General features: G+C 43.5%; 1 protein-coding gene across 1 annotated transcript; it reads right to left on the bottom strand.

Annotated features, from left to right (window-relative positions):
* Positions 1 to 279: 279 nt before the first annotated feature.
* On the bottom strand, positions 280 to 24,662 carry ZFP90 (ZFP90 zinc finger protein). Its single transcript, XM_040633502.1, has 5 exons — positions 24,480 to 24,662; positions 24,127 to 24,193; positions 7,794 to 7,920; positions 7,365 to 7,460; positions 280 to 4,009 (listed from the first exon to the last, which is right to left on the bottom strand). The coding sequence occupies exons 2-5, from the start codon at positions 24,157 to 24,159 to the stop codon at positions 2,361 to 2,363; spliced, it is 1,905 nt and encodes a 634-aa protein (XP_040489436.1). The 5' UTR covers positions 24,160 to 24,193; positions 24,480 to 24,662; the 3' UTR covers positions 280 to 2,360.
* Positions 24,663 to 25,365: the final 703 nt, after the last annotated feature.

The raw sequence follows: 25,365 nt of genomic DNA, 5'->3' as shown, positions 1-25,365 counted from the left end.
TAGTACAGCAAAGATGTTACAAGAAAAAGAGGGAGAAAAAAGATGGGCAGAGACAAGAGCCACCATGAGACCTAGAACAAGGAATTGTAAGGATTAAATGAAATGCTATCTATGAAATATCCTCGCACGATTTCTTTCTAGTAGTAAGCATTGAATAAACGGTAGCTATTATTAACTCACCTGACCGTGATGAGTTTAGCAGTTAATCCCTCCTCCTGGATGCACCATACTTTAATCTTAGCCAAGTTGTGAAAACTGAAAAAGACAAACTGACTCCCATTCAACTAAGAAGACTATTTATTGAAATAATACAATGATGTTACAAGGATGCATTTCATGTGGCCTAGAAAGCTGGGCGTTCATAAGTGCATGGTGCCTGGTTGCTGGAACTAGAGAATCCTCTGCTCAATCAACCACACATACCACAGACATTCTGGGTTCCTTCTCTGTCGAAGTAGATGTGCTGAGATTCAGAGATTGGTTAAGTCTTCTGGAACTAAGTCTTTACAAACTTCCATTAAAGTAAGATAGCACTCAACTGGTTCCAATTTATGTCATTCTTGAAAATAGTCCACTATGGGGATCCCCAAATAATCAGCAGCAAGTAAGTTCCTGATAAGCATGATAGCCACTCAGTGTGTGTGGGGGGGTCTTTATAGAATTACCCATTGTCAAAATATGTATCAGACAACACATGGTTTGGCAGTGTGTCTGTGCTAAGTATGGAACATCACAAACAAGGTATTTTTGAATGCTTAAAGTCTTGGAAGGGCAGATTCCCATCTTGTTCCACTTGTGATGGACTCACTGGGCTAGACAGCACACATTTCAGCCCCCATGCACATTTTTCCTGCAAAGAATTATGAAGAATATTTGGGAGCTACCTCCTGTTGTCCAGGATGACAGAAGGATAATGGATCCTGCTACTTGGCATGCAAAGGCGGCAGTAGGAAAGGTGTACCATCAACATCACCCATATCATTCCTCTCCATGATTCATCAGGGTGGGAAAATTTACTTAAGAGAGGAGAGGCTCTTGTGTGAAAGGGGTCAAGGTCCGCAGTTGCTTCTAAATTTATCTCCACTGCTGGCACTTTTGGGGTTCCTTTAGGATAGCCCGTGGGAGGCATGAGAGAACATTAGGGACTGGAGTGAGCTACTGATGCTTATCTCATGCTTTACTGATGGAAGAGAAGCATATAACTAAAAAAGTTAAATTTTTTTATGATGAAGTATTTCCTTGGCACACAAATGGGTCATTACATGGTTCTCTAAACTGATTTAAAGGCAGATTTTATGACAATGGGTAATTACATTTATACTTCTCCACAATAAAATTAACAGGGAAAATTTTTCCTCTTTAATTTTTTGCTGTTTTCCCATTGATCTAATATAGGAAGCTTAGGGCAGTGACTTCTCATGGGAGTGTCATAAAAAGCACAATAAGAAGACTTTAACATGTCTCTGAAACTGACATATGTTAGTTGAAAGTATAAATATTACACTTGGAAAAGGAAAGAAGTCACCAGCAGTTGAACTATTCAAGTTTTTGTTAATGTTTTGGTGTTAACAAATTGTTTTGAATAAGTCTGTGACAAATCTGCCTCTGTATTGTCGCCTCTTATGCTTTTATGAATTCCCAGAGTATCCAACTCGAGTGCTCATTAGTTTGTGCATTTGATTTATTTTAAAATTTACTTTAAAGCCCTCTGAATTCCAAAGTACCTTTTCAGTGGCTAGACCACAGGGCCAAAGATCCAGGAGACCTGCTTTCTTCACCCAGCTTTGCCATTATAAGCTGTATCACACTGTGCAAACCACTTCACATCTTTGGCTTTTGGTTTCTTCATCTGTACAATGAAGTGGTTGGACCAGCTGATCTTTCTTTGAGTGGTGGATTCTAGGAGGTGGAATTGGTTTCCATGGTGAATTTAATGTAAAAGCTGTGGTTGAATGTAGTTGTCAGGCAATTTTAAAAGTTTTGGTCATTACTGCAGGAGTTTTATTAAAAAAGGCTGTAAACACAGAGTTACAAGTCAAACTGTTCAAATCTGATGATCTCCCGCATACACATATTCAAAAGCTTTATAAAGTCCAATACATAGGCATATCATTTCCAACTGGTTATATATGATGTTTGTAGTTGTTTTTACAAAAGTCTGTAATTAAATTTGAGAATGTGGCTTCTCTTTATTTTAAAAAAAAATTATCTACTAGCACAGAGCTTCTCTCTCTCTCTCACTCACTCACACACACGTACCATTACATTCTCAAGCTTCCTCTCTAGTAAGAATCCTCTGATACTGAATAAGAACAATATTTTAGCTAAAGTTTTCTGTACATTCCTTAATTTCAGGGCTTCTACAGTTTATTTCGTGCATGAATTCTCTGGTGTTTAGTTAGGGCTGAACTTCTACTGAAGTTTTTCCCACATTCCTTACAAGCATAGGGTTTTTCTCCAGTATGAATTCTCTGATGATCATGCAAATTGGTTTTCTTTCGAAAGGCTCGCCCACATTCATTACATTCATAGGGTTTTTCTCCAGTATGAGTTCTCTCATGCTGAATGAGGGATGAACTTTGACTGAAGGCTTTCCCACAGTCAATACATTCATAGGGTTTCTCTCCAGTGTGGGTTCTCTCATGCTGAGTAAGTGATGAGCGTCGACTGAAGGCTTCTCCACATTCATTACATTCATAGGGTTTTTCTCCAGTATGAATTCTGTGATGCTCTATGAAGCTTGTACTCCTTTTGAAAGCTTTTCCACATACATTACACTGATAGGGTTTCTCTCCGGGATGAGAAATAGGTTGCTGACTAAAGTTCTGCTCACATTCATAGGGGTTCTGTCCGGTATGGATCCTCTGATGATCAGTAAAGTCAGTAATGTGACTGAAGTCTTGCCCACAGTCATTACAATGATAGGACTTCACTTCAGTGACAGTGCTTTCATCTTGAGTAAGAGATGAGCTGTGCTTGAAATCTATGCTGTAGTTATTGCTTTGGTAAGGTTTGCCTCTCTTATGAATCCTCATATGTTTATAAAGGGATGGACTCTGACCAAAAGCCCTCCCACAAATGCTACATTCAAAAGGTTTCTCTCCTGTATGAGTCCTTTCATGCTGGACAAGGGAAGAACATCGACTAAAGGCTTTCCCACATTCCTTACACTGGAAGGGTTTCTCTCCACTATGTGTGACCTCATGCTGAGTGAGGGATGTGCCATGCCTAAAAGATCTCCCACATAAATTGCATCGATAGGGTTTCTCGCCAGTGTGAATTCTCTGGTGTTGAACAAGGGAGGAACTGCGCTGGAAGGCTTTCCCACAGAGACTGCACTGGTAAGGTTTCTCTCCTGTGTGGGCATTCTCATGCTGACCAAGGGATGAGCTATGCCTGAAGGCCTTCCCACACACATTACATTCAAAGGGCTTCTCCCCAGTGTGAATTCTCTGATGCTCAGTAAGTTGTGTCTTCCAGAGGAAGGTTTTCCCGCAGTCAGTACATTCATGGTGTTTCTTTCCAGGATAAATTCCCTGATCTGTACCATTGGGGAAAGCTCCCTCTCCTTTATGAGTTTTCTCATGTTTAGTAAGTGATGATCTATGAATAAAGGCTTTTCTGCATTTGTCACATTTATAAGGTTTCTTCTTTGCAAGGATATTATTCTGATTAATCATATCTGAATTATGTCCCAAATTGCTTCCAAGTGTATCACATTCACTAGGCCTTGAAGGAATGTTCAGTTGTGTTACCAGGACTGTGTTCAATCTAGAGTGTTCACCAAATTTATTTTGCTGAAAATTTTCCTCTGCTGTGATTATTTTCTTCTGGTTGGATGCATCTGGCCCCAGGTATCTTTTCCAGTTTTCCTGGTGCCTCTCTAACTGGCTACTAACATCCCAAGTGCTTTCCAATGTGGCATGTGAAAGGCCATCTGTGCTACGGGATCCTGCAGATATGCTCTGTTGCAGATGTGATGATTTGGCTTCAGGCCTGGTCTTCCAGTCTGAAAAAAACCCAAAGTGCAAAAGTCCCCTATTCCCTCCTGTTGAAACAAACTGCTACAGTAGGAACAAGGAAATGAAAGAAATATAAACTATATGTGATTCTGTTTTGAAATGGGTCCTGTAGTTTGGAGAGAAGACCCAAAATGAAGGAAAGGAAGAGTGAAGAGAAGTAACAGTGCAGACTGCAGAGCCAGAGTGTATGACAAGTCTAGAATGAAGCAGCCCATCCAGGAGGGCCAGTTAGGAAGTAAGGGAATAAATGAGCCTGAGAATGTTAGGCACAGACACAAATGGAATAAAATCATGGTCTGTCTTGCAAGATCCTATCTGCTCTCCACGCTTCCTGTCCATTTTACAAATCATCCCAAAATCTATCTTCCTACTACAGCTATTTCACAATTTCTTTCAAGTCGCCTCTAAGTTTCCAAATCTTCAAATCCTACAGAGAAAATCCACAGCCACTGACGTAACTGAAATCATTCTTTGACATACTTGGAGACCAATGGCTATACTTTAAAAGCTGAGATAAAGTAGTATTTCAGGAGGCAAATCATCATTGCCTTTACAATTAGGGCTAAGGCTTTAGCCTATTTGAGTTCTGGTTCTACACTAAACACCTCTCTTGACCAAAAAGGATTTTACTCAGCCTAATAAATTGATCTCTAAACCCATATTTAACCTCAGAATACTAATAGCAGACAATTAATTAGTCTCTAAGTTCTAAAAATGGTAACTTTTAAAAACTAAGGGGAAGGAGGGCTCTGGGGTGATGGAAATGTTCCATACTGAAATCAACTTAGTTTAGATGGGTGAATGCATTTGTGAAAATCAGCTGGATAGTATTTAGAAGAGCTGTATATCTTACTGTATGCACATTTTTCTTGAAAAAAAACCATAAATATGGAACTCTGGTTAATGATATGTATGCTGAAGTACGTAGGGGTGAAATGTACTTGTGTTGGCAACTTAGTTGGAAATACATCAAAAAGTAAGACAGATTTTTAAAAAAAGACTGATAGATGGGACAGATGAAAAATATGTGATAAAGCAAACATAATAAAATTTTAACAGCTATAGAATCTTGGTGGTAGGTATATGGTGTTCACTGTGTAATTTTTTCAACTTTCCATACATTTGAAAATATTCATAATAAAATGTCAGGAGAGAAAAAAACCAACAACAACAACAAAAAAAAACCAACAACCAAAGAACTCTAAACCTCAAAATTCCTTACCCTGGAACAAGACTCAATTCTAATTTCCCAATGACAGAAAACGCTTTGTATTTCTTTTAGAATACTTCTCAGAGGGATAGTCAAGAAATGTTTGTTGATATGAATGAATGAATCACATTCAAAAACAATCAAGTAATTCCTGCTTTCTATGTGCTCTATAACACAGACAGAATACATAGATATATAATAGACTCCTTCTCCAAGACCCTGAAGTCTTGGAAATAAGACTCAGTCTTTTGATAAAAAAGGAAAACCATCAGATGGTATATTTTTAAACCATCAGATGGTATATATATTTAAATCAGGGAAGGAAGAAAAAAAAATATAAAAACATATTATGTTCATGGATTGAATAGACACCTTGAACTTAAGGAATAGATAGCTCTGAATAGGTAGAAAGTATTATCTAATTAGGGAAAGTGTACACTACTTACAGAAAGCATTAAAAAGAAGTTCAACCCAAGTGGAATTTGTTTTAGTGAGAACAGAAAGAGAATATTGGAAGATATGATAGAGGACCTTTAAATCAAGCAGGAGTTTTTGTTTCCTATAATAAGGTACAGGGAGTAACAGCAAAGTTTTGTCAGAGGTAGGTGGTTTATGAAGATAAAACATTAAAATCCAATATACTCCACCAAGTGATGAGTAAATAAACAAAATGTGCTATGTCCATACAATGGAGTATAACTCAACAATAAAAAATAAGGAGGTACTAATACATGCTACAACATGAACGAACCCTGAAAATATTATGCTAAGTGAAAGAAGCCAGTCACAAAAGGCTACATATTATATGATTCCATTTACATAAAATATCCAGAAATGGTAATCCATTGAGATAAAAAGATTAATGGGTGTAGGGGTAGCTGGGAATGGAGTGTGACTGCTACTGGGTATGGGGTTTCTTTTTGGGTGTTGAAACGTTCTGTAGTTAGATACTGGTGATGGTTGCACAACTCAGAAAATACCTGAAAAACCACTAAATTGTACAGTTTAGAAAGGCGAATTTTATGGTATGTAAATTATATCTCAAAAAAGCTATGATTTTAAAAATCCAATATGGGTTATAAAAAGACAGTGAGCAATTTCAACTGGGAATTACAGTAATCTCCACGTGGGGCCTAGTTTAGGAGGAAAATAACCTGAATTGCAAGAAAAAGTCTAAACTGACTGGGGTGTTTGAACTGAGGGATTAGAGATCCAGTGGTTTCTAATGGGCAAGGGGAGAAACGGGTCAGGGGCAAGGCAGCAAAATGCACTGGCTGGGGATGAAAGATGATTAATTTGGATTTTAGGTATTTAACTGCACGGGACTTGCACAAGGAGGGGTCCTGTGAGAAGGAAAAAAAGTGACCAGGGTACAAGTAAGGATGATTTCTGAGTCCAAAGCATAGAATAAAGAGCTGTAACTACCACCCTTGTATGGTGGTAATACAGAAAGAAAGGGGAGGAAACTGAAGAGCAGACTCCTTAGGCAGATTCGCTTAGGGGGAAAACCAAGCAAAGTCAAAGACCTAAAGCCAAGAAGTACTTAGTAAGCCAGGAGACCAGGAGAGGATGATACTCCAGGAACCATGGAGAGGCAATGAAGCAAACTGGCATGAAAACAGAATGGAAGGAAGATGGTACTCCTCCCCAAAGAGGTGTTGTACGAGTGTGGTCAGGAAAAGAAGTCTGAAGGCAAGTTATGAAAAGACAAAGAATCAAAGCCATGAGTACTTCCCACAAGTCTGGGGCCACCAACCATAAAAGCAGCAAGACAAAACAAGAAGATACGGGGGAGTTCAATTAATGTCTGAATGAGTAAGAAAAGGGACTGCTAATCATGATGGGAGATTGAGGACACCAGAGGAGAAAATCCAGCAATAGGATCACAGTGTAGGGAAAAATGGTATTCAGTGTAGGACAAAGGGGTACATATTCCTCTAAGACCTGCCAGCAGCAGGAACACCCTATTGGAGAAGGGAAACAGAGGAGTAACCCAGGAGATGGCTCAGCCTCCTCTGCAAGTCTAGAAGCAACCAAGGCACCAATATGAAGGTGCTCCCCAGCCCACCCCCCCACCCTAGGTGCGCCACTGTCTGCACTGATTCCCGCATGCCTGACTCCCCCTCGTTTACCTGGACAGAAAGGTCTTTGGATTTCTCCCTCTGATATCCATGGCTCTTCTCCTTGCTCCAATTTGAAGATCACCTCTGGCTTGGAAACTTGATATCCTGCTCATGGGTAAATACACAAGATTTGGTTGTGCAAGTGGACAAAGACCCTTCCTACAAGTCAGTACTAGTCCTTGATCTTCAGGAACTCTGAAGGAAAAAAAGGGGCAACTTGAGGAGTCATGCAATCAAATGACCTGTTTCCAGTTCTGCAAAAGAAAGAACTTTACCTAAAGAGCAGGCTCAGAAAACAGTAAAGCTGAGTCCCAAAGAGAAGAACAAGGTCTAACTGTGAACACCCTGCTCACGGCCACCTGACCTATGAGCCCCATAACCTTAGCACCTGAGAAAGGAAAAACCTGCCAGGAGGCAAGACACTGACTTGGTCCTTACCAAGAGAAACCAGGTGGCTATAGTTCTCCAGCATCACATCCCTGTACAAGCGCCTCTGAGCAGGGTCCACGTGGTGCCATTCTTCCTGGGTGAAGTCCACAGCCACATCTTTGAATGTCACTGATTCCTGTAGGATCACATTCCTGTTCAACTAGGGATCAACATCACAAACGTTCCCATGGCAATACTGGGAACATACTGTAGGCTCATCAGAAACAGTGATGCACATTTGATACCCTGAGGGGGCAATGTTGGGTTAAATATACTAGTTGCTTACATCATTTTGCAAAGAATCCAGTATGGCAGACAGGAAAGTCATGAGGGGCAATATGTTCTGCAATCCCGTATCCCTACTTAGCTATTGTGTTTTCCTGGAAAGCCAAGCCTTGTCACACAATCACCAATTAATTCCTCACTGCTCATGCACTTCCTTTGTTAGAAAATCCAAATATAGTGCGGAGTAAAAACAATAGTCCTCCTTCACCCCCTTCACCAATCCCACTGTGTTCCCTAGAAATAAACACTGTTAACAGTTTGGTACATACATGCAAGAGTCCCTACTCCATGTTTCATTCACACATACACAGAGTCTTGTTTTGTGAAATACCTTACATATTGCTCTACAACTTGCTTTTTGCATTTAACTATTGGAAATCTTCCCAGAGGGGTACAAATAATTTCACCTTATCCTTTGAATTGCTTCACAGTACTCCACAGACAGCTGTATCATAACAGATTCATTGCCTAAAACCAACAGCACTCCATTGTACTAAGGATAAGATTCAGACATCCCCACCACCTACTGGACTCTAGCCAGGCTGCCCTTGCTGAATACATCTGGCTTGTTCCTACCCTGGGACCTTTATACTTGTTACTCCCTCTTCCTCTAGGATCTCCACATGCTGAAAACTAGTTTCTAGTTATCCAGGTCTCATGTCAAGCACACCCCCTCAGGAAAGTTGTCTTAGCACCTCCCTCCAATTTATTCTCCATCACATTACCACGTTAATATTCCGCCAAGCACAGGTATCTCTCACTGCCCAAATCCCTGCCACTTGAACCCAGGAATCAAACACATCCAGGTAAAAAGGACATCTGTACTTCTAACAATAATCTGAGATTAGCTTAACTTCTCTGTCCCCCACCCCCACCCCACCACCATGAGCTCCACGAGAACGGGGACTTTATCTATCTTGATCAGTTATATGCCCAGCACAGAGTGGATACTTAAAAAATGCTTGGTGAGGGGGCTTGGCTGAGCCTGGGGGGGCTCAGTCGGTTAAGCGGCTGCCTTCAGCTCATGTCATGATCCTGGGATCCTGGGATCGAGCCCCGTGTCAAGCTCCCTCTCCCTCTGCCCCTCCAACCCGCTCAAGCTCTACTGCTGTCTCTCTCTCTCAAATAAAATCTTAAAAAAAAAAAAAATGCTTGGTGAATGAATAAATAGACCAGTCCCTGTTAGTAGACAATTGGATTATTTTCAGTATTTTGCTCCTACAAACACTACTGCAATAACTCCTTTGTGTAACCATAGCTAGTTAGAATTGGAATTGCGAGGTCAAGGTCTTTTCCTGCTTCTTACCCCTCCAATCACTTTTTCCTCACCAGCCCACTGAACCTAGGCTGGCTAAGATCCCCCGAGCCTCTCCATCAGTTCTGATGCTCATGGGCTGATTTTTGTCTTATCTTACTAGGCCTTGTTAAGCTATGAAACACCTGTCACCATGCCCTACCGAAAATATTTCCTTTGGTCCTGGTCAGATTTCAATCTCAAAAATGTACACCATAAAATATGGTAAAGACAATTAGTATGAAAAGACACTGAAAGCAGAGCTCAGTTCACTGGAGCAGTGAGGGAAGGTTACATGGAAGTATCAGCCTTATTTTGTGTCCTTCTCCCTGTGGGCTTAGCTATAGCTCAACTGGAGTTACTTCAATTTCCTGGAGGGTGTCATTCTCTTCCCACCTTCCCACCGGTCTTTCCGTTGCTAATTCCATTTCATACTTCAGGTGTTGGTTAACAGATCTTCAGTGAAGTATTCTGATCCCCCACTGGAGGGTCAATCCCTGTATTATGTGCTTTAAGCCATTTTGTACACCTATGATTATCCAAATAAATCTAATTATCTATTTCATACTTGTTTTCCTAGTTAGATGATGAGCATTATGAGGACAGAGACTACACTTTCCTTTAACTTGAAAACACCAGTGTCCAGCAAGTGTGTGATTCACACCGAACACTGGTTTCCTGACAGAGATTTGAATTTTAGAGAAGACAGGAGTGGCCCCTTCTCCTCCTGAGTGAGGAACATGACCACATCCACACACAACACTGGCTCCTCTGTATCCTATTCGTGCTCAGCACTGTGGCTGTGTCCCTGCAGGAACAAGGAAGTGCTGGAACATGGGAGATTTTTCAGACAGAGATTGGGGATCTGACTGTGCCAGGTCAGATGACACTAGATATTTACTAGGTGCCTGGCTTTACCAGACACACTGCAGCAGAAAGAAAAATGCAAATGAAAAACACTGCAGTCCTTGAGTAGGTTCCAGTTTATTTTAAAATGTCTTATTCATTACAGCACAATATGAGATGATCCATAGTAAAGCGAGGTACCACAGGCCTTCAGAGGAAGGAAAATGAGGGAAGGGAGAGAAGCTTAAGGCAGGCTATGTGCTGGGCCTGAAGGCGTAAATACCATTTGAATGGGAGAAGAAAGTGGGAATTCAATCCAGGGATTACCAACCCTGCAAAGAGAGGCTGGGCTTCGGATGGGCCTGGCCAACAGGGAAAAAGGGGTTGGATCGATGCAGGCATTTTAAGTCAGGTTGTAAGAAGTAACACTTTCTCCCCATTGCCTACTCTGTCCTGTAAACATACAGCCCCTTTGGTTGTCAGCCAACCTGAATTCCTTTGCCTAACTGGTCCCCCTTATCTATTTATTATTATTATTATTTAAAAATATTTATTTATTTAAATAATCTCTACACCCAACGTGGGGCTTGAACTCACAAACCTGAGATCAAGAGTCACATACTCCTCCTACTGAGCCAGCCAGGCGCCCCTATTATGTTTTTAATTAATTAAGTAATCTCTACTCCTAACGTGGGGCTCAAACTCATGACCCTGAGATCAAGAGTCATATGCTCTTCTCACTGAGCCAGCAAGGCACCCCTGGTTTCCCCGTATCTAATACACAGCCTACTGATTTTCTTCTGCTTCCCCAAACAGACTGCACTCATGGTAAAGAATGTGCTGACCAGTAAACAAATGTCTAGTCCAAGTTCAACAAATGTCATTTCTTGCCTCAACAGGACAACTACTGGCTTCTGTTCTACTCTTGGTCCCACAGACTCTCTTTTCTACCCACTATAAGTCAGCAAACCTCTGATCATGCAAACCAGGACACCATCACCTCTTACCTGGACCACTGCTGCAGCCTCCTAACTTGTCTCTCTCCTTTTCCACTCCTGCCCTGCTCCCAGGTCTATCTTCCATAGTCAGATCAAGTTGTTCCTTTGCTTAAAAATCTCCAACAGGATCTCAATTCACTCCAAGTAAAAGCCAAAGTCCTTACAGTGGCCTACACGCCCCNTGCCCTCCCACCCCCGCTATCTCCTTGGCGTCATCTTGAGCCTCATCCCTGACCCACTGCTCTCCCCCCTTCGCTTATCCTGTCTCCTTCAGATTCCTGGACACACTAAGCATGTTTCTGCTCTGGAGCCTTTGCTTTGACTGTTCCCTTGACCTGGAAGCCTCTTCCTGCAGATGTGCACGTGGTTCCCACTCACGTGCTCCAGCTCTTTGTTCAAATGTCACCTCATCGGAGCAAACTTCTCTGACCACCCTGCCTAAAACAGCACCCCCACCCTGCCCTGTCACTCTGGTTTCCTCTCCTTTTCATAGTGCTTACCATCTGACATGTATTTCATTTGTTTACAGAATGTATAGCAGAGCACAATGTAAACTCCTGGAGAGGCGGACTATTATCTATTTTCATGTCTGACTTTCCATTGCCTAGAACAGGCCTGGCACATAGCAGGTGTTCCAGAAATATCTAATAAATGGATTTTTAAAATTATTTATTTATTTTTAAAAGATTTTATTTATTTATTTGACACAGAGAGAGACAGCCAGCAAGAGAGGGAACACAAGCAGGGGGACTGGGAGAGGAAGAAGCAGGCTCATAGCGGAGGAGCCTGATGTGGGGCTCGATCCCATAACACCGGGATCACGCCCTGAGCCAAAGGCAGATGCTGAACGACTGAGCCACCCAGGCGCCCCAATAAATGGCTTTTTAAAAAGACTTTCTATTTATTTTTAGCATGCACATGAGAGAGAGACAGAGAGAGGGAGCGTGAAAGCGAGCATGAGCAGGGGGAGAGGCAGAGGGAGATGCAGACTCTCCACTGAGTAGGGAGCCCGGATCGGGACTCGATCCCAGGACCCCGGGATCATGACCTGAGCTGAAGGCAGACGCTTAACGGACTGAGCCACCCAGGCACCCAATAAATGTTTTTCTTGAGATTAAAAATTAGATTCCTCCGTGCGACCTTCAGAGTCCTTCATCACCTGGTCCGCACCTTACTTCCACAGCCTCAGCTCTGGCTTCTCCCTCCCTCCGACACCATAATTCAGCCTGCAGAAGAGTTACAACTTGAAACTAAACACTCTTTTGCCTCTGTAAAAATGCTTGTCCTCCCTCCTCTGCCCTAGGTAACATTTATTCTTTCACCAAGACTCTGTAAAGTTCTCTTCTCTGGGGCTCTCTCCCAACCCCAGGTCTGAGCCAAGTGCCTCCCACCTCCCAAGACGCTCCTCCCTAGGCCCCTCTCAGGCATGCTCACAGACACTACGTTATAGTGTCTGTTACCTAGGATTCACTGCGCTCTCAAAGGGTCAAGACCTTGTCTCAGGCACCTTTGAATCTCCAGAAGTCAGAACCAGTTGGGTACATAAACGACAATCAAGATCTTGTAAGATTAAATAGGTAAAATGTACTGAGACCCCTGGTGTGAGTGAGCCACTCTGAGTGAGCTCAACTAGACAGCATTCACCCACCTTCCAGGTACAACTGGACCTCATTATCAACCCCTTTTAAAAATTAACAAGGTTATCATGAAGTATCAAGTATTTCGCCTTCGTCATGTTGACATAAAAGGTCCAAAGAACTAGAAACAGCATATACTAAGCTGAAAAGACTCAATTTCCTGGGCCCGTAAAAAGCGGCACACTAATAACATACAATATCCCTTGGGTGAATCACAGACCTCCTGGCCCAATCTTCTCATCTCTAACATCTGTATCTGGGTTTCCTGAACTGAAAACCAGGAGTTTTAAGACCAGAAGGGTCAAAGGGCACTTCCAGCTCTGAAGAACAACACTTGCAAATATAAAGAGAGAGCCCCTCCAACTCTCACATGTGCCAACTCTGGCAGAGAAATCTGCTCCAATTCTAGCTCAGGAAACTTTGTAACTTAGAAACTTTGCAAGCTGAAAACCAGAGAATGGTAGCTAGTAAGTAAAAACAACCACATTTATACAAACTACTCCCTCTAAGACCAAAGTTAGTTTGCCCAATTAGAACACATTACATTTGCTAAGACACAGTGTGGGGTTTTGACTCAAGTACTCCGTGCTCTGATACCAGACCAATAATAGCTTGGTAAACTGGGTTAAGGGGGTATCTAATGACTGAATACGGAGAGAAGACACTATGACTGTTAGCTTTTACACACACACACACACACACACACATACACACACAGATGCCCTACTTAGGCTAAGGGCATTATCATCCATAGCATCCTGCCTGGAAACCTGGACCTCATCCTTGCCTCTTCATTTTTCCTTTATGCCCTGGAATCACCAAGAGCCTCAAAAAAATCTCCTACATATAGTCCCTCCCCTTCATCTCTCAAATCCTGCTCAAATCCTCCCAACAATGTTACCATTAAGCCAAGCAAAAACTTTCTAGATCCATGCTAATATGGTAGCCACCAGAAACATCACTACTGAGCACTTGTATGTGGCTAATTCAAATTGGGATGTGTGGCAAGTGTAAAATACACCTGGATTTCAAAGACTTAACACCAAAATAAAGAAATAAATAAAATAGCTCATTAATAATTTTAAAATAGTGGTGCAGAAATATTTCAGTTACACTGGGTTAAATAATATGTATTACTAAAATTAATTTCACCTATTTATTTCTACATTGTGCTACTAGAAAATTTTAAATTATATATGTAGTTTATATTTTTTTGGACAGTGTTGCTCTACACTTTCCTAGATCTCCACCTCATCCTGTGGATACACCTAGATAGCACCCACATCAGTGCAAGTAACCCAGGAAATGACCTGAAGCCTGGCAGAACAGACCCTCCACAGTGAAATGTAGAGAAGAGGCCACAATGGAGAGAGTAGCAAGGGTGAAAACTGGTGAAGACGGATCTGTGGGGCTGTATGCAGGAGGGAGGAACAACGTGGGCGCAGAGACTGAAGAGAAGCAGACCCCCACACCAGGCACCCCAGGCACATGGGACCTGCACTGGGAAGATGAATCCCTGTAACATTCAGCTTTGAAAAAATCAGAGGAGCCTAACTTTGAAAGTTCCTACAATAAGTGGAGCTTAACACATGGAACTTTAATAAAGTTTTTTTAATGATTTTATTTATTTGAGGGAGAGAGAGAAAGAGAGAGAGAGTGCCCGCGAGTAGAGCAAGAGACAGAGCATGATCGGGGGGAGGGGCAAGGGGATATGGAGAAGAAGACTACCCACTGAGCAGGGAGCCTGCCACAGGGCCCAATCCCAGGACCCTGAGACCTGAGCAGAAGGCAGACGCCCAACAGACTGAGCCACCCAGGCGCCCCATGCAACTTTAAAAAAAATCAGTGGGTTCAGCTCTAGAAGAGCCAGACAGGGAGACAGGAAACTGAGTTCCTGCCGTTAAAGAGACAGCACAACAAATAGCCCCAGGGACATAACACCATAGAAGGAGCAGTTTGAAAAACACCTGGGATATAGAGGTAGGAGATTTATTTACTAATCTCAGAGCGTGTGCTGGAGGGGCAGGGATCTTTGGGAGACTTCTCCAAGAACAAAAGAGCGGGCAGGTGCCATTTCCCTCCCCCACTCCTCACCCTGAATACATGGACACCTGTGGTAACCACTGCAGTGTGAACACTCCACCTAGCTTGCGGACAGTACACCCTGCCCCAGTGCTCTTCCGTGGACTCACCCTATATCCCAGCCCGAGTAGGAGTTTTCCCAGGAGGCTGCAGGCCCCTCCCACAGCAGACCAGCAGGGAACTGACTGGCATCGTCTGCCCAACCCTCGAGTTCTCCTGCAGACCTGCCCCCTCCAATATACCCTTGGCCGGAGTTCATCCAAAGCAGTGCCACAAGTCTGGCAGTATGCAAAAAAAATTAGTACATGTGTAAAAAAAAATCAGTCAAGAGAGTCACAAAATAAAAGGATATAAAGTATGACACCATATACACAAAATGTGGGGGGAGAGGAATAAAGGATGGGTTCAAACTCTGAAGACTATCAACACAAACTGCTATATGCGTCAGATTCTATATACAAACCTAATGGGAACTACATATCAAAAACCAGTAACAGATATGCCAAAAAAAGAGAGGGAAAGGAATCCAAGTATATCACTAAAGAAAGCAAGCAAACTATGAAAGAAGAGAGTAAGAGAAGGAAGGAACAGAAAAGAACTACAAAAGCAACCATAAAACAAGTAACAAAATAGCAGTAAGTACATACCTATCATTAACTACTTTGAATGTAAATGGACAAAACGTTCCAGTCAAAAGACACAGGGTGATAAAAGTAGAGAAAAAAAGCAAGATCGATCTTTATGCTGCCTCCTAGAGACTCATTCCAGACGTAAAGACATGCAGACTTAAAGTGGAAGGATAGGAAAGCATTTATCAGGCAAATGGAAGTGAAAAGAAAGCTGGGGTAGCATTACTTATATTGGACAAAACAGACTTTAAAACGAAGACTGTAGGGGGCGCCTGGATGGCTCAGTCGATTAAGCGTCCGCCTTCGGCTCAGGTCCTGATCCCTGGGGCCTGGGATCCAGCTCCCTGCTCAGCAGGGAGTGTGCTCCCTCTGCCTCTGCCATTCCCCCTGCTTGTGCGCACTCTCTCTGTGTGTCGAATAAATAAAAATCTTTTTAAAAAATGAAAAACAAAACAAAGACTGTAACAAGAGACAAAGATGGACACTATAGGGGCGCCTGGGTGGCACAGCGGTTAAGCGTCTGCCTTCTGCTCAGGGCGTGATCCCAGCGTTATGGGATTGAGCCCCACATCAGGCTCTTCCGCTATGAGCCTGCTTCTTCCTCTCCCACTCCCCCTGCTTGTGTTCCCTCTCTCACTGGCTGTTTCTATCTCTGTCGAATGAATAAATAAAATCTTAAAAAAAAAAAAAAAAAGATGGACACTATATAATCATAAAGGAGATAATTCAACAAGAAGCTACAACAATTGTAAATATTCATGCATCCAACATGGGAGCACCCAAAAACAAATAGCAGCTCATAAAAAACATAAAGGAAGTAATCAAGAGTAATACATAATAGTAGAGGACTTTAACACTCCACTTACATCAATGGATAGATCATCCAAACAGAAAATCTACTAGGAAACAGTGGCTTTGAATAACACATTGGACCAGATGGATCTAACAGATACATTCAGAACATTCCATCCTAAAACAGCAGAATACACATTCTTTTCAAGTGCATATGAAACATTCTTCAGAATAGGTCATATGTTAGGCCACAAAACAAGTCTGAAGAAATTAAAGAAGAATGAAGGCATACCATGCATCTTTTTCAACCACAATGCTATGAAACTAGAAATCAACCACAAGAAAAAATCTGGAAGAAACACAAACACGTGGAGGTTAAATAACATGCTACTGAACAGTGAATGGGTCAACCAAGAAATCAAAGAGGAAATTAAAAAAATACATGGCGACAAATGAAAACACCACAGTCCAAAATCTTTGGGATACAGCAAAAGCGGTTCTAAAGGGAAGTTTATAGTGATACAGGCTTACATCTTTCTCTCCAGTTTTGCCTCCTGCCATACACCCTAGGCTTCTACCCCATGGACTCCTTGCCCTTATTACATCATCCTCTTTCAAGGCTCTTTGTCTTTGTACATCTTATCTGACCACTATGTACATTCTTCCCTCAGGTCTGTGGGAAAAATTCCTACTCACCTTTCTAGAACCACTTCAATGGTCTGAAGCTTCTTCTGAAGCTTTTCCAGATCCCTCATCTCCCTGTCTCCCCCTCAGCATTTGGTCCACATCTCCATTTCAGAACAGTAGATGTTTAGTGTTGTTTTTCTGTTTTGTTTTGTTTTGTTTTGAAGTACTCTTACCCCCAACCTGGGCTTAAACTCATGACTCTAAAATCAAGACTTGCATGTTCTACCAACTGAGCCAGCCAGGTGCTCCTAGAACTGTAGCTTTTTTTTTTTTTTAAGATTTTATTTGACGCACAGAGAGAGAGAGCACAAGCAGGGGGAGCTGCAGGCAGAGGGAGAGGGAGAAGCAGGCTCCCCATGAGATCATGACCTGAGCAAAAGGCAGTTGCTCAACCAAAGGCAGCTGAGACACCCAGGCGCCCCTAGAACTGTAGCTTTTTATTCATGTTTTTTTCCCCTCAACATTTTCTCAAACTCTTTTTCATTTCAGTATCTCCAAAACCAAGCATGTTGGAATTGTCCAGAATCATCGGAGCAACTTAGAAAACTTGCCATGCATGCTTAGAAGGCCCTGACAAACAACTTTTAAAAACTTCTCAGGTGATTCATAAAAGAGCAACAGCTAACATCCAGTGAACACTCACCACAGGCTGGGCACTGAGCTCGGTCATTTATGTGCACGCTCTCACTGCTTCCTCACTGAAGCCCTACTGACGTCCCAAAGGAAACAAGTACCGTCCCCTGACTACTTACGAAGTATGACCCTAGGTAAGAACCACTGCCTGGCACAGAGAAGGTATTCCAAAAATGTCTGCTGAGTGAATGAATACAGAGTCTGGGTCATTCTTTTTTTCTTTTTTTTTTTTTTAAGATTTTATTTATTTGACAGAGACGGAGCACAAGCAGGGAGAGCAGCAGGCAGAGGGAGAGGGAGAAGCAGGCTCCCAGAGAAGCAGGTAGCGCGATGAGGGGCTCAATCCCAGGACCCTGGGTTCCTGACTTGAGCTAAAGGCAGACACTTAACCAACTGAGCCACCTGCACCCATTCTAGGTCATTCTTACTGAAGGAAAACAAGAAGTCATTCTGATTAAAAAAAAAAAATTAAGTGAATTAAATTTTTGGAAAATAAAGAGCAGGGGAAAACAGAAAAATGGTGGTGTTAAGAGCCGAATTCAAAAGCTGGCTTCTCTTAAATACCAGCCAAACAGAAAAACCTTTGGCACAGCTAGTATATAAAAGAAACAACTGGGGCGCCTGGCTGGCCCAGTCAGTGCAGTGTGCAGCTCCTGATCTTGGGGTTCTGAGCTGGAGCTTGTAGAGATTACTTAAAATAAAATCTTAAAAAAAAAAAAACAAAAAAAACAAAACAAAACAAATGACTTTAAAGGGAATAAACAAAATCAGTAAAATACAGAGCAGGTGTTAAGAAGTGTGAAAAATCTTAATGACATGGGTAATTTTTATACTTTAAATCACCAATCTTGACGCAAAAAACAGTTTACTTAAACTGTTCCCAATCATCCTCTTGATAAAAATCCTAGATCTAAATGTTTTCTAGATAAATTCTTTCAAAAGGCAGAAAGAGATGAAAAGCAATATGAATGTTTCTACAACTTGAGGATAAACACACCACCAAACCACTGAAAGATCTTCTTTTCTCACTCTAAGGGCTATTTCACTGAAGAAGGCAGATACAAATTTTTTTAAATTGTATTTTTCAAAAAAAAATTTATCAACTGTAACCGAGAATTTTATCCCAGTATTATTTGTAATCATAAATATTTTAGAAACAACCTAATGTCCTATGAGAAATGGTTAAATAAATTTTGGTATGTTCATGCAAAGCAATACAAAACAGCCATTAAAGGTGCTTCTTAGGGGCACCTGGGTGGCTCAGTTGGTTAAGCGTCTGCCTTCGGCTCAGGTCATGATCTCTGAGTCCTGGGATTGAGCCCTGAGTTGGGCTCCCAGCTCAGTGGGGAGTCTGCTTCTCCTTTTCCCTCTGTCTCTCCCCCCTGCTCATGCTCTGTCTCAAATAAATGAATAAAATCTTTTTTGTTTTAAGATTTTATTCATTTATTTGACAGAGAGACAGTGAGAAAGGGAACACAGCAGGGGGAGAGGGAGAAGCAGGCTCCTGCTGAGCAGGGAGCCCCACATGGGGCTCGATCCCCGGATCCTGGGATCACGACCCCAGCTGAGGCAGACGCTCAACAACTGAGCCACCCAGGAGACCTGAATAAAATCTTTAAAAAAAAAAAAGTGTTTTTAAAAAAAAACAAAAGAAAAATCCATATAAAACTTATATGGAATTTAAAATGTTTAAGGGAAAAATATGCATAGGGAGAAAAGAAGAAAATTCATCATAACAAATACAGAGGTGCTAAAGAGGGATCACAAATGACTTTTTTCTATTAAAAAAATCTATATTATACATACGTTCACATGCTTTGATAAGATATATATATATATTTTTAAGATTTTATTTATTTGAGAGAGAGAGACAGCAGGAGGAGGGGCAGAGGGGGGGAGAGAGAGAGAGAGAGGGAGAGAGAGAGACAGAGAGAGAGAGAGAATCTCAAGCGGACTTCACGTTAACGCAGAGCCCAATGCATGGGGCTCTATCTCATGACCCTGAGATCATGACCTGAGCCAAAATCAAGAGTCAGATGCTTAATCAAATGACCCACCCAAGTACTCCTGATAAGATATATTTTAATAAATGTAGTATAAGACATAGGAAAGAGAGGAAAACAATCATATTTTTTTTTTAAATAGGTCTTAGAAGAACAGGTTTTGACCTGTCTTAACATTGTCTTAAAGACAAAATTTCTTGGAGAACCTGGGTGGCTCAATCAGTTAAGTGTCCGACTCTTGATTTCAGCTCAGGTCACAATCTCAAGGTTGTGAGATCCAGCCCCACGTCAGGCTCTGCTCTCAGCGTGAAGTCCCCTTGACAGTCGCTCTCCCTCTGCCCCTCCCCCACTTGCAATCTCTCTCTAAATAAATAAAATCTTTAAAAAGAAAAGAAAAAGGGGTGGCTGGGTGGCTCAATCATTCAAGCATCTGCCTTCAGCTCAGGTCATAAGCTCAGGGTCCTGAGATTGAGTCCATGTGGGGCTTCCTGTTCAATGGCGGGCCTGCTTCTCCCTCTCCCTCTGCCGTCCACCCTGCTTGTGCTCTCTCACTCTTTCTCACACTCCGTCTCTCAAATAAATAAATACAATCTTTTAAAAAATTAAAAATAAAAATTTTTAAAAGGACAAAATTTCTTAGAAGTGTTCAGTGAAAGTTATACTGTTTCACACAATTATTTCATCAGAAAATTCGGGTCACTGTAACTGGAAAACTAGTTTTTGCTATGTTAGTAGAAAATGCAGAAAGTACAAAATTACTGCTTGGGATTAAATGGTTATGAGTGTTTGCTACTGTGACACCCACTTACAGAGTGTGTACTCTGGAGAAAGGAATGAAAGCAGACAAACGGCCCTGCCCTAAAGGAGCTAGCTGAAAGCTTAGTATGGAGACGGATGGGGAAACACACAACTCCGTATGACATAAAAACAGTACTATGACTGCTGTGCCCAGATGTTGTGGGAATGCACAAGAGGGGCACCTGACCTTTCCCAGAGGAAAGAGTGTCTGGGCTAAGGCTTAAAGCCCAACTCCAGCCAGCTCAGGAGGAGGCGAAGAAAGGGGACCTCTGGACACAGGGAGCTCAAACGTTCCTGACTGCAAACATACTGACCTGGTTCAGCAAGTGGCTTGGCTGCCCCTGGGGGTCCAGAAGCATCTTGTTTGAGTCGGGATGACCTGAGCCGGCTTTGGATGAGCCTGTTCATCCTGATGGCCTAACCACAGAGCTCTTGGGATCTGGAGTCAACGGAGACCAGGTCCTGGTCCCTCTCTACTTCCTCCCCTTCAAGGTAAACCTGGTCTCCATATGCAACATTTTCTTATAAAACTTTCCCCATTTCTTACTGCTCTGGTGGTTTCACCTTTTTTTTTTTATTCCAAGCGAAAAATGCAGCGCATATAATGAAGAAAAAGATACATAATGTTTACATAGGTACAGCTACTAATGATCCTATAGATCCTAAGGATTTTCGGGGTATCCCCCCTCTGCTCCTGTTCCCCTCCATTTTGGAGCCACTTCAGGTATTTGTTAGCCAAACGCTAGAAGAAGGTCCCAGCCCCCAAACACCTCTTCATGGGAGCTCCAACTTTCAAACTCTTGCTCCTACATTTCATCATTCACAGCATTCTTGAAAACTAAGAGGTAATCATCTTAGTTTCCTGCTCAACAGTGACTCAAGCTACACCAACCACTTGCGGCTCCCTGAACACACCAGACACACACATCCTGCTGCCGAGAGCACTCTACTCCAGACCTGTGGGTCACTAACTCCCTTGCCTCCTTCCAGTCTGTCCAGATGTCCCCATCTCAGTAAGAATAAGGCTTACCTTGACTACGCTATTTAAGGTGTACCCTTACCACAAGCCACCCCCTTCCCCACTCAATCCCCCTTACTTTTCTCTACCTTCTTCCCCCTCTGATACTGTCAGCTTCTAGTATATTATAAAAGTTACTTACTGCATTTTTCTGTCTCCTCCTTCTAGTACGGAAGCCCCACAAAAACAAAGATCATTATAAATGTTGTTCACTTATGTTTCGCAATCGCTTAGGAAAGTGTCTTAGCACATCACAGGGGTTCAATGGCTATCGGCTGAATGAATAGATAAATGAATGAATGGGTTACCAGGGCCACAAAGAAAAACGTCCAAACTCCCTTCTATTCTCATCTACCCACTGCCTGCAGCCCACACCCACTGTCACACAGGAGAACGGTTTCATGAACATGCCCCTCATCTTCTTGCCTCCCAACGTCCCTGACCCACAAAGTCCATCAGCTCAATCTCCACCCCCTTCATTTTCACTTGCTGGCCTCTCCTCCCATTCAAAAGTGACATCTCCACTGACTCTTTCTCACAGGCAGAATTTCCTCTCCCCTCTCTGTACGCACAGCAGCCTAGCAGCCTCTGGACCTCAGAAACAACACCTGACACTACCTTTCCTGTGCCATACACTTCTTCAGGAGGCTTCTCCCACTCAGTTAACCTCTAGGATAGCAGTCACATGACTCAATTACTCATCTCTTGCATTCCCTGGAGGGCCAAGCTCAGAGAAAAGGAACCTCTGACAAAGGTAAATTTCTGCCAAAAAAACCCCCTTTGTAGATTCAGTTGTTCCGTCCTTCCTCCAGGGTCATTACCTGCAGCCTGGGTTAGGTAACCCAAGGGGACTGTCAGGCCATTCCGAGAGAATATAACTGAACTAGAGTACTTGGGCAACAAAGCTTTCAAAGTGTAGGTGAAAGCAGTCCCTGACATTCACTGCCCAGAACACAAATCCACTTTCACCATTAAAAAGGCAACCCCTGGGGTGCCTGGGTGGCTCAGTCAGTTAAGCATCTGCCTTCGGCTCAGGTCATGATCCCAGGGTCCTAGGATCGAGCCCCGCATCAGGCTCCCTACTCAGCAGGGAGCCTGCTTCTCTCTCTCCCTGCGCTCCCCTGCTTGTGCTCTGTCAAATAAATAAATAAAATCTTAAAAAAAAAAAAAAAAGCAACCCCTACAGAAAGGATCATCACCCCCATGAGATGTTAAGTGTATTAAGCGATCCTAATTCTCACACCCTGCTGAGGAAGCACTTTATATGGAACCACACTGATGACCAGTAATTTGCTCTGGCACATGTCAAACCAAACAACTATCTTGTTCTAGTATTGTTACTTGTTTTACTCACCCTTATAAAACAAAAACATACAAAAAGTAAAAGATATAAAGGCATTATATGTTTAATTTACTATAAACTTTTTAAAAAAGATTTATTTATTTTAGAGAGAAAGAGAGAGCATGCATGCAAACGGGAGTGGGGGGGAGGGGCAGAGGGAAAGGAGGAGAATCTCAAGCAGTCTCCCCACTGAGCACGTAGCCAGACCTCAAGACCCTGAGATCACGACCTGAGCCGAAATCAAATGTCCCAAGCTTAACCACCTGAGCCACCCAGGTGCCCCTAATTTATGGTAAACTGCTTTTCTACGACATTACTAGTCAGTATTTATATCTGGTTTTGTTTGTTTGTTTTTTTTAGATTTTACTTTTAAGTAATCTCTATACCCAAGGTGGGGCTCCAACACTCAACCCCAAGTTCAAGAGTCACATGCTCAACCAACTGTGCCAGGCAGGCGCCCCTGGACTGATTCTGATAGTCTCACACACTTAGCAACGAAAGTGTGTGAGTTTTCCTTAATTCTAATGAGAGTGTGGATTAAAATACCATCTGAACCTTGCTATATTTTCACCGATATACTCTATGTAAATCAATGCATAACCTCAGAGTTGTGATGCTTCTAGAAAATGCCTCCTCTCTCACAAGAATAAATGAGTTAAAAAATCAACCTCATATTAACGACGCTGAAGAATGGACATCTGGGGGTGTACACTATTATATCTTTGTTAAGACAAAAAACAAAACAAAACAAAACCACGAAAAGCTATGGGACAGGTCCTCCCTGTTTTGTATGCTTCCCGCCCACCACGCTGCCCCAAGAAAGCCCATCTCCAGCCTCTTCCAAGGCAAATCCTGACCAAGCTTCTTCGGCTCCTAGAGTCTCTTATGGCCCCTGGGTCAGAGGCTGGGGCTGCTCTCTCCTTCCCTAACAGTTACTTCCTCCTCTGTAGTTTTCTACCCTGTCACCCTACCGTCTTCATTCCTTGACAAAGTTCAAGGAATTGGCCTGGCACTCAGGACTCTCAAAAGTGACACTTCCCGACACATTCACTCTTAACTCTCCCGCAGAACCGCACCGCCCTGGTCTCCTCCTCCCCACAGTGCGGACCCCCTTTTGGGATGCCCACTCCCCCCAGCTCTTAACATCCTGGGTTTCGTTCGCACAGCTGGGAGGCTCTGAGGGGATGACCAAGCTAGGAAAGGCAGTTGCACAGAGGAAGAACAATGACGGCTCTAAACACGCCCCGGGGGCCTGGCTGGATGGGATGCCCCGGGGTAGTGAGGTACGCGCTGCTCACCTGGGGCGCGGCCGTCGGAGGCCTCGGGGCCATTCCTGCCTCGCCGCGGCCGGCTCCCAGACTGGGGCTGGGGAGAGAGGACAAGGCCCACTCACCCGGCTGCAACCGCCGACCCCTCCCCGCCGCGCCGGGCCCGCCTCCGCCCCTCAGCCACTTCTCCGGGAGAGGGTTAGGGAGCTGCGCGGATCGCGCCTAGGCCTGCTGTTCCCCCGGCCCCAAATTAAAGGCTCTCGGCATCCTGGACACCGTCCTCTGACCACGCCCAGTCCCACCCGCAGGATGGTGGGCGCGGCCGGGCGGATACAAGCCAAACCCGTGGGAGGTGCCGCCTCGACCCGCGCATTCGGAATTACCGCCTCCTGGGGATTCCGGATTTCGTGACCTCCGGCCCACCCGGGGCTCGGGCCAACTCCTCCTGCGCCCGCTGCAGGTTCAGTCCTCTCCAGTCCTGATGGGCGAACGGACGGCCCAAAGCGGCCTTAGCCGCACTGGGGCCGGACAATGGCCGCAGCGGCAGGGCAGAGCCGGAAGTGCGCCTGCGCACGCGGAGCCTTGGTCCCGTAACTCTGGCGCCGTGGCTGACTACACTTCCCAGAGGCCCCTGCGTGTGGGTCCCGTAGAGGCTGCCTGGAAGGTCGCTGCGCCACCTTCGAGGAGCTGCGGTGGGGTCCGCAGTGTGGCTTGAATACTCGTGCGTCCATTTATTCCAATAATAGGCACTAAGCACCACTTCTGTGCTAGGGGCATGTTGCTAGGGGCGGGATTCAGCGGCAGATGGGAAAGGAAAGACCCTACTTTCGGGGATGTGCACTGCTGTGGAAGAGGCCAACAATAAAAACATAAACATATCAACAAAATATGTTTCAGGTCCTGACTTCAGCTACAGGAATAGGACAGTGAAGGGAGTGGGGCAACGTCGCATCTTCATCACAAGATGCTATTTCCGTTGCCTCTCCTATGCCATTTTCACCCACGGGTCACTACCAAAGGTTTGGACACTGCTTCCCCAGACAACACCTACTACGACTAAGATACTTGAGTCACTTATTACTCCAAGGGAATAAGAGGATCTTTTCTTGTTGTCCCACAATTGGTAACTGGGACTGAGCTGAAGATTTAGTTCTTTCACATTCTAAAGAAAGACAAAGCATTTGGGGCTAGACACTCTTAGGTCTTACAAAAGGGGAGTTGGGTGAACTTGCCCTGTTGCTATTAACCGTTGCCTCAACACCACCCCTC

Source organism: Ursus maritimus, unplaced genomic scaffold (assembly GCF_017311325.1).
Source record: "Ursus maritimus isolate PB19 unplaced genomic scaffold, ASM1731132v1 scaffold_19, whole genome shotgun sequence".
Lineage (NCBI taxonomy): Eukaryota > Metazoa > Chordata > Mammalia > Carnivora > Ursidae > Ursus > Ursus maritimus.
The sequence above is the reverse complement of the archived record's forward strand: the minus strand, read 5'-3'. Positions and strand labels throughout refer to the sequence as shown.

Bases quoted from the DNA above. Each gene is read 5' to 3' on its own strand.
- ZFP90 (XM_040633502.1), bottom strand. From the start codon at position 24,159: ATGGCCCCGAGGCCTCCGACGGCCGCGCCCCAG. The intron at 7,921-24,126 runs GTGAGCAGCGCG...GTGATCCTACAG, and splicing joins CTCCGACGGCCGCGCCCCAG to GAATCAGTGACATTCAAAGA. The intron at 4,010-7,364 runs GTAAACGAGGGG...GGTTTTTTTCAG, and splicing joins CCAAAGACCTTTCTGTCCAG to ACTGGAAGACCAGGCCTGAA.